Source organism: Octodon degus, unplaced genomic scaffold (genome assembly GCF_000260255.1).
Source record: "Octodon degus isolate 3935 unplaced genomic scaffold, OctDeg1.0 scaffold00001, whole genome shotgun sequence".
NCBI classification, from domain to species: Eukaryota; Metazoa; Chordata; class Mammalia; order Rodentia; family Octodontidae; genus Octodon; species Octodon degus.
The window spans coordinates 8,350,174-8,359,615 of record NW_004524577.1 but is presented as its reverse complement, the minus strand read 5'-3'; the positions used below and the strand labels follow the sequence as shown (position 1 = coordinate 8,359,615).

Here is a 9,442-nt window from a genome sequence, read left to right as displayed (position 1 = left end):
GTTCCCCTTGGAAAAGCCCCAATCTACCACACCATGGGAGTATGTGGCTGCCTCAGTATCCCCAGTACTGGGGTGGTTGAGACAACAAGCTGACCAGGCTACTTGGTGAGATCCCTTTCCAACTTAAAAAAAAAAAAAAGGAAAGAAAAGAGCTCAGTGGTGGAGTACTTAGCTAGCATGTGTGAGGCCCAGGGTCCAATCCTCAGTACTGGGGACAACATGAAGACAATGACAACAACGAAATTAACAATTGCAAAGGCTCTTCTGAAGTTACAACACAACAAAATCCCAAAGTAATCTCAGCATTGGGTTAGCCACAGTAGCTGTAACTCAAATCCTTTCCTCCTTCAGAGACAGGCAAAGACAGTTTTCCTTCAGAGAAAGTTAAAAAAAAAAAAAACACACACACACACACACAAACACAAACACACAACAAAACAAAAACAAAACCAACCAGACTGATCGCAGCTCTTTGCAACCCCACTTTGGAAATCACCGAGATCACAGTGACGGTCCAGCTGCCTGCCCTTACGTATCCGTTTACTGCTTTCAAATAGGCCGCCTTCCTTCATACCCAATCAGAGCGCTCGATACTTGGCCGCCGCCCAATGAGCGAGAAGAATGGGGTGGGTGAGGAAAGAGGGCGTGAAGCCCAATTGCAGCGCCATTACACTTTAGGGCAAAGAGGTTAGGAAGCCGGCATGGCGCTCCGGTCAATAAAATCGATAGCTGGAAACTGCCTGTGTTTCAGGCAAAGGCGGTGCGGTGGCAGCGCCGCCATTTTCCCCAAAGGCATCTTCCAGTGCCTTTCACCCAAGTTCAGGCAAGAGTTTTATGAATAACAGCGAGGTTTCTGTTAGCCCCAAAGGCGGCCGGCTCCGATCCCCTCCAGGGCTCCCAGCCACGCTCTGCCCTCGGCCGGCGGGGCTCCTCAGTCTCGGGGTCCAATGGCGCCGCCTTCAGCCCCACTCCCCGCCCGGGGACCAGGCCGGGCCGGGCCGAGCCAGAGAAGGGGACGAAGGCCAAGGGCCCTGAAGTTCGCGGACGTGGCCGTGTACTTCTCCCCGGAGGAGTGGGGGTGTCTGCGGCCCGCGCAGAGGACCCTGTACCGGGATGTGATGCGCGAGACCTACGGCCACTTAGGCGCGCTCGGTGAGGCCCTGCCCCGGCGGCTTCCGCGGCCCCGAGGAACGAAGGGTCCTGCGGCGGGGTGGGGGAGGGCAGGGAGTCCAGCTCCTGGCTTAGTTCGGGCGGAGGGCAGGGGCCCAGCGGAAGCAGCCGCACCGGGGCTGCCCAAGACCGGCCTCTGACCGCTTCTCCTTCCCCAGGATGCGCAGGTCCCAAGCCAGCTCTCATCTCCTGGTTGGAGCGAAACACTGATGATTGGGAACCGGCTGCCCTAGACCCGCAGGAGTACCCAAGAGGGGTAACAGTCCAGAGAAGTGAGTGAAAGCGCTCCTGGGGAGCTCGCAGCCCTCCTCTGACCTCCTGACCTCCAATGACTCAGTCCGGAGTTCTGGTCTGGCCTTGGTCTGACCGTGACCCATGGCCGAGCTGCTGCACCGTGTTCATTTGCACGACCTCGGGGGCTTCTTTCTGATGGCATGGGGTCGCTCACTACCCAGAAGTTCCCAAGTCGATGTGACACTGGCCACCCGCAAGAACTTCACGTGTACGCTCTAGAGAGAGCTGCTCTCCTGGCTGCCTCCCAGAGCCTGCTCCAGCCTGTTTTGCGTCGGGCCCTGGCTGAGAGCTTCGAAATTTCTGTTTCTGGGCTTTGGTTGACAGGGCTTGTAGGGAACACTGCTGGGGTGCAGGAGCTTCACTCTGCGGTGAATGACAGGGTGACCTAATGACTGAAGAACACACTGCCTTATCCTCAGGACCAACCAACGCTCTGGTTAGGGTCATTCAGGTGCCAAGCCAGACCCATCCACGGGGCAGATGGAGTTGTCTGGGCTGGAGTTTCTGTCACATTCTCTAAGGCCAGGAATATCTCTAAAATTCAAATTTGACCATAATTCCTTTCTTAAAAACTTTGAAGTCAGCCATGGTGGCACAACCTTGTAATCACATCTACTTGGGAAGAAAAGGGCTGGGGGTGTAGCGCTCTAGGGTTGATCCCCAGTACTGCAAAAACAAAAACAACTTATGGCTGTTGTATGTAAATCATTTGGAGAACTTGGTAAAAGTACAGGTATTGGGATCCCATCCCAGAACTTTTAATGCACTGATATGTAGGAATTTATCTTTTTAATAGTTTGATTTGATTTGGATGTACATCTGGGCTTGGGAACCACTGGACAACACGTGGCCCAAGCCAGGTGTGGTGGTGAATGGCTGTAATCCCAGCTATGGCAGGAGGATCAGTACGAGTTGGAGGCTGGCCTGGGCTATGTAGTGAGATCCTGCCTCAAAACAAACAAAAATTGAATAGAAATATAAATTCTAGTTCTGGAAACACTAATAGTGTTTGTTTTTTGAGACAGGGTCAGCCTGTAGCCCAGACTGGTCTTCAACTCAGAGATCCTCACCCCCACACCCAATGCTGCAGGTATTTAAGACATGAGACAGGATGTGGTCCTTGCAGAGTAGGTACCTTTGTGTAGTTAAAGCACATTAAATAGTTCATGAGAGGTTTTGTTTTTTGGTGGAACTGGGGATTGAACTCAGACCCTTGCACTTGCCAAGGAAGCGCTTATTCTACTGAGCCATCTCCCCGGCCCCGAGAGGTTTTTTTTTTTAGTTTGATTTTTTTCAAGTGACATTCACATTATGCATAGGGATTATTTTAACTCATGTTTAAGGTTTTTTTTTTTTTTTTTTTTTTTGCGGAACCAGGGATTGAACTCAGGCCTTTGCATTTGCCAGGGAAGCGCTTATTCTACTGAGCCATCTCCCCGGCCCCCTCATGTTTAAGTTTTAAATCTTTATTTCTCTGGATTTTTTTTCCTACTAGATGAAAAAGTTACAGATTAAAAAATTGCATATAGTTTTTCCTTTTTATTTTTTTATTTTTTTTTTAATTTTATTTACGTGTGTGTGTGTGTGTGTGTGTGTGTGTGGCCAGCTCAGCCCACCAGGGGGCAGGGCTGGCTGGCATGTGGTGCTGGGGGATTGAACCGCGGTCCTTGTGCTTTGCTAAGCTTGATTCTAAGTAGGTGCTTTAGACCACTGAGCCATCTCACCAGCCCAGTTTTTCCTTTTTAAAAAAGCGTATTTGGTACAGGGTCTCACTATGCAGCAGTGATTCTCCTGTTTTCAGCCTTAGTGCTGGGACTGCAGGCTAATACCACCATGCCCAGACTCAGTGGCCAGCTCAGTGTGCCTGGGGGCGGGGCTGGTACCTGGTGCTGGGGATTTGAACCCCGGTCTCTGCACTTGCCTAAGCAGGCACTTAGTCTGCTGAGCTATCTTGCTGGTCCTAGTTTTTCCTATTTTTGATAGTAATTTTTTAAAAAATGTATTTAGCACAGGGTCTCACTACGTAGATCTGACTCATAGTGATCCTCCTGTTTTCAGCCTCCCAAGCACTGGAAGTATAGGCATGTACCACCATGCCTAGTCTCATTCACCATCTCAGTGTGCCCTGGGGGTAGGGCTGGCATGGCTTGTGGTGCTGGGGATTGAACCCTGGTCCCTGTGCTCTGCCTAAGCAGGTGCTTTAGTCTGCTGAGCTATCTGGCCAGCCTGATAGTAAATTTTTAAATATAAAAATTGTTTAAACAGGGGCTGGTGAGATGGCTCAGTGGTCTAAAGCACCTACTTAGAACAAGCTAAGCTAAACAAAGCACAGGGACCACGTTTCAATCCCCCAGCACCACATGCCAGCCAGCCCTGCCCCCTGGTGGGCTGAGCTGGCCACACACACACACACACACACACACAAATAAAATTTAAAAAAAAAAATTGTTTAAACATTATAATGTTTAGCTGGGCTTGATGGCATATGCCTGTAATCCCAGCACTTGGGAGGCTGAGGCAGGAGGATTATTGTGAGTTGGAGACCAGCCTGGGCTACAAAGTGAGCTTAATGCTAGCCCGAACTGCATAGCGAGACCCTGTCTCAGAAAAAGACCAAAAATAAATAAAAAGTTTATGGTGCTTTTCAAATTAATGCTTAAAATTTTGAAGCTCTTGGGGCTGGTGAGATGGCTCAGTGGTCTAAAGCACCTATTTAGAACAAGCTTAGCAAAGCGCAGGGACCACGGTTCAATCCCCCAGCACCACATGCCAGCCAGCCCTGCCCCCTGGTGGGCTGAGCTGGCCACACACACACACACACACACACACACAATAAATAATAAATAAAAATAAAAATTAAAAATTTTTTTGAAGCTCTTTTAAAAAAAGTTAATGACTTTAGTGCATCTACATTCTGTAAAATATGTTATCTTATACCAAATTTTTACTATAAGCTTACTTGAAAACTATCCTATGACATTATTTACTATCAGTTGAAAACAAGAGTTCACCAACAAAACTTTAAGGTAGCAGTAAAAGGGACTCCATACATCCACACTTTTAATTCTTCATTTTAAATTATGCTAACTCTCCATATACATAATTAGTTCTTTGTTGTCATTCTGTTCTCTCTCTCTTTTGTTGTTGTTTTGTTTTGTTGTTTTGTGGTACCGGGGATTGAACTTAGGACCTTGCACTTGCCAGGCAAGTGCTTATTCTACTGAGCTGTCTCCCCGGCCTCCATACACATAATTAGGAGGCAGGAGACTGCTATTATGATTTATAGGTATTAAAGTTACATCAGCCAGATTAGTAAAGAAGTTGTTTGGAAAGATTGGCATCCATATACTTTTTTATATGTAGGTATTTTTCATGAAACTTGACTGCCCATTTTAAGAAATATATTTACTGCATAAAAGAAAACAACAAAAGTTCTAGTGCTGGATGTGGTGGCACACACCTATAACCTAGAACTTGGGAAACTGAGGTAGGATTACCTTGACTTCCAAACCAGCCTGGGCTACACAGTAAGTTCAAGGCAAACCTGAACTACAGAGCAAGACTCTGTCTCAAGAAAACCAACAAGAGGGCCAGGGAGATGGCTCAGTAGAATAAGCGCTTGCCTGGCAAGCGCAAGGGCCTGAGTTCAATCCCAGGTCCTGCCAAAAAAATTAAAAAGAATCAGCTAAATTGCTGGGTACAGTGGCATACACCTCCAGTCCAACTATTTGGGAGACCAGGACAGGACTGAAAGTTCAAGGCTGCCCTGGGCAACTTAGTGAGGTCCTGCTTAATAACAGCGATGATGATAATGATGATGATGATGATGATGATGATGATGATGATGATGAAAGTGGCTAGGGTTATAGCTTAGTGCTCCCTGGGCTCAGGGCTGGGATGTAGCTTATTGTAAAAGCCCTAAGTGCAGTTGTGTGTGTGGGATTCTAGGGTTGGAACCTAAGGGTGTGCTATCACTAAGCTACATATCCATCCTTTTTTAAGCTGGATTTTTTTTTTTTTTTTTTTTTTTTGCTCCGAATGCCTTCAGGGCAGGTTTGGATGGCTTGAGTTGTGCGGACCGAACCACAGCAACCTGAGCCTGACTGCTTTGTTGAAGCAGCCACTTAAAGAACTGAGCTAAGGGATAGGCCCTCCAAAGCTGGATTTTTTGGTAGAGGGGCTCAATAAATTGCCATAGTGCGAGTCAAACTTGTAACCCTCTCGCCTCAACCTCCTTTGGTTGCTGGGATGACAGGTGTGCAGCACTGCGCCCAGGGTTTTGTGTGCTTTATTACTGGAGATTTAACTTTGGGCCTCACATCTGCGAGGCAAGTGTTTTATCACTGAGTTATATGCTGGCCCATTTTATTTCAAGACCCGGGTCTTGCTAAAGCACCCAGGCTAGCTTTGCATGTGCACGCTCCTGCCCCTCAGCCTCCCTAGGAACTCCTGCTGCCGCACCTGGCCAGCTGCACCTGCTTAAGCAGGCACTTTACACCACTGAGCTATCTCGCAGCACCCCCACCCCCCGTTTTTTTTGCAGGCACTTAAGTCGCTGAGCTACATCCCAGGCCCTCAGTTCAGTTTTGAAAGTCAGATTAATCTTTAAGAAATCTCCCCTGACTTCCCCAAGCCTGTTAGGAGCTCCTATTTCCACAACACTATGTCACACTTAGCTGTGTGGCATTAACAGTTGAGGTCAGGGGCTGAGTCTTCCCTTCTTGTAAGCTGTAGCACTGTAAATAAGACACAATAGTAGGTAGGAGGCCAGTAATTGTTAAATTAATTTCTCTATCTCTGTAGAAACCAGAACCAGAAAGAAAACTGGGGAGAAGGAAGCATTCCCACCTAAGGAGCCACCCCGAAAGGGGAAGCGTGGGCGGAGGCCCAGCAAGCCCCGGCTGATCCCTAGGCAGACGTCTGGTGGGCCCATCTGCCCTGACTGTGGCTGTACCTTTCCTGACCGCCCAGCCCTGGAGAGCCACAAGTGTGCTCAGAATCTGAAAAAGCCTTACCCTTGCCCGGACTGTGGGCGCCGCTTCTCCTACCCATCCTTGCTGGTCAGTCACCGACGGGCACACTCCGGCGAGTGCCCCTACGCCTGTGACCAGTGCGGCAAACGCTTCTCCCAGCGCAAGAACCTTTCTCAGCACCAGGTGATCCACACCGGCGAGAAGCCCTACCACTGCCCGGACTGTGGCCGCTGCTTCCGCAGGAGCCGCTCCCTGGCCAATCACCGGACCACACACACGGGCGAGAAGCCCCACCAGTGTCCCAGCTGCGGGCGCCGCTTCGCCTACCCGTCCCTGCTGGCCATCCACCAGCGCACGCACACCGGAGAGAAGCCCTACACCTGCCTGGAGTGCAGCCGCCGCTTCCGCCAGCGCACAGCCCTGGTCATCCACCAGCGCATCCACACGGGTGAGAAGCCCTACCCGTGTCCCGAATGCGAGCGGCGCTTCTCCTCCTCCTCCCGCCTGGTCAGCCACCGGCGCGTGCACTCGGGCGAGCGGCCCTATGCCTGCGAGCACTGCGAAGCCCGCTTCTCCCAGCGCAGCACGCTGCTCCAGCACCAGCTCCTGCACACCGGGGAGAAGCCCTATCCCTGCCCCGACTGTGGCCGTGCCTTCCGGCGGAGCGGCTCCCTCGCCATCCATCGTAGCACGCATACAGAGGAGAAGCTGCACGCCTGCGAGGACTGCGGCCGCCGCTTCGCCTACCCCTCGCTGCTGGCCAGCCACCGGCGCGTGCACTCGGGCGAGCGGCCCTATGCTTGTGACCTTTGCTCCAAGCGCTTTGCCCAGTGGAGCCACCTGGCTCAGCACCAGCTCCTGCACACGGGGGAGAAGCCCTTCCCCTGCCTTGAGTGCGGCAGGTGCTTCCGCCAGAGGTGGTCTCTGGCAGTCCACAAGTGTAGCCCAAAGGGCAAAAACTGTAACCTTCCATCTACTCCCGGGGCCGGCAGCCACAGGGGCAACACCCCGTAGAATGGAAAGAATGTTACGTTCCCTTCCTTTCCGAGGAGGGCCCAGAAAAGGGAAGGAGGGACCCTAAGGCATGTAGTACAGTCTGGACTAAAAGCCAGGCCCCTGCTCCACACACCTGTCTTTAGTGTCGTCCTCCACACTGGCTGCCTTACTGTGCAAGTCTAGAGTAGTCCCATGAGGAGAGGTGACATTGTTTGGTTCAAGTTTTCCAAGCTCCGTTGTCCTAAAATATGTCTGTGGACATGAGGGCCAAGAGTTTGCCCCGTCTATATTAGGATCCACGTAGCTTTCCAGTCTGTGCATAGGAGGGTTATCTGCCTCCTTGCATGTAGGCAGGAAAATCCCACTGTGGGGGGCAGGACCTTCCCTTCTCTGGCTCTTCCTCCAAGCCAGCCTTAAGCTGGTTTGGTCTATTTTTTACAACATTCTTGCCACATGATCTACTGCTTGCTTGAAAGTGGCCCTCAACAGGGGCTCACCATTTCACAATGCAGGTCATGTCACTTGTGGGACAGTGCTGCTCTTCCGCCGGATAAGTACCACACTCTCATGCTCTGTAAACCCGGCCTGGGTTATGTTTAATACTTCATCTATGTGGCAGCCTTTCTGCCCTCAAGTTTCCTGGATAAAGAGCATTAATTTGGTCAGTCTTTTCTTTTTGGAGAGGGCATGCCCAAGGTGGTCTTTAGCCAAAACTCCTTCCTCAGCCTCCTAAATAGCAGGGCTGAGGTGTGCACTGCACCTGGCTCTGGTCACTCACTTTTTTTTTGTGGCTGGCTCAGTCCACCCTGGGGGTGGGGCTGGCATGGCATGTGTTACTGGGGATGGAACCATGGTTCTAAGCAGGCTTACCTAACTGGTTAAGACAAGATTTCAATTGGAGAGGGATGTGAGCTTCTCTAAGCAGGCACTTTCTAGTGTGTCTTTTAAAGGCTCACACAATTGGGGCCGGGGAGATGGCTCAGTGGAATAAGCACTTGCCTGGCAAGCGCAGGGGCCTGAGTTCAATCCCCAGTATGAGACCGGCTTATTGTACTGTATTTCATGGGGTGGATTTGGACTGATTCCAGGTGTGTAGTGGCAGGAGAATCCTTAGGAACTAATAAGGCAGAATTAGCACAGAAACTTCCATGGGGCCTCAGTCACTTTGAATATGAAGAAAAGTGTCCATGCCTTCCTCCCTTCAGATCTCGGAAGGGGCCACCGTAGCAGTGTGTCCTAGTGGGTGACAGGCCTCCATGACAGGTCATGTCCCCTGAGTAGGTAGGTGCCCAGAAAAGCTTTATTGAACAAAAAGAGAACAAGGCCTACAGTTTGCCTTGGGCAGCGGCACTGAATGAGAATGACTTATCTCATGCAGCTAGAGTGAGTCCCCCTCCCCTGGTTGCTGCTTCTCTCTGATCTCAGCCTGGGTGAGGAAGCAGCTAGGAAACACAGGGTCTCGTAATGACATCTGGTTAGGTATCTAGCAGGTTGCACTGTAACTTTGCCTGTCTCTCCATGGATGATGAGCTACTCCTCAGGCGTAGGGCATAGTGGATTGAGCCTCATTAAAAAGTCTGATGAATCAGCCTTCCAGTGGAATTACTGTTTACAAAATAAGCCGACTCCATGACTTGGAAGAAAGCCACCATTCCACTGGAGACCCAGCCCCTCACACCAAGTGACCTACCTTGTGTATTAGAGGCGTCCTAGGATGCCTGCTGGGCGTCCCGTGTTGGAGCCAGCTGTGTCTCTATCCACTGTCACCACGCCAGCCTCGTACTTCCTTCTGTCAGAACTTTATAACTTTCTTTAGACATGGACTGTAGTCCATAAACCTTGGAAGCCATTGGTAGCCAAATCCCAGCATGTGATTTCAGGAGAGCAGAGATGAGATCTAACTTCCTCGGCTCCCTAAGGCACTTCATTCAGTCCCAGCGTCTTTTGTAGCACTGACCCTGGACCTGCATCCAGAGAGATCTCAGCATCTTTCCAATAAATTCCTCTTC

General features: G+C 50.5%; 1 protein-coding gene across 1 annotated transcript; it reads left to right on the top strand.

Moving 5' to 3' along the window:
- Positions 1-314: 314 nt before the first annotated feature.
- On the top strand, positions 315-8,546 carry LOC101569106 (zinc finger protein 689). Its single transcript, XM_004623160.2, has 3 exons — positions 315-1,152; positions 1,329-1,442; positions 6,268-8,546. Exons 1-3 carry the CDS (start codon positions 948-950, stop codon positions 7,449-7,451), a joined length of 1,503 nt encoding a protein of 500 aa, XP_004623217.1. The 5' UTR covers positions 315-947; the 3' UTR covers positions 7,452-8,546.
- Positions 8,547-9,442: the final 896 nt, after the last annotated feature.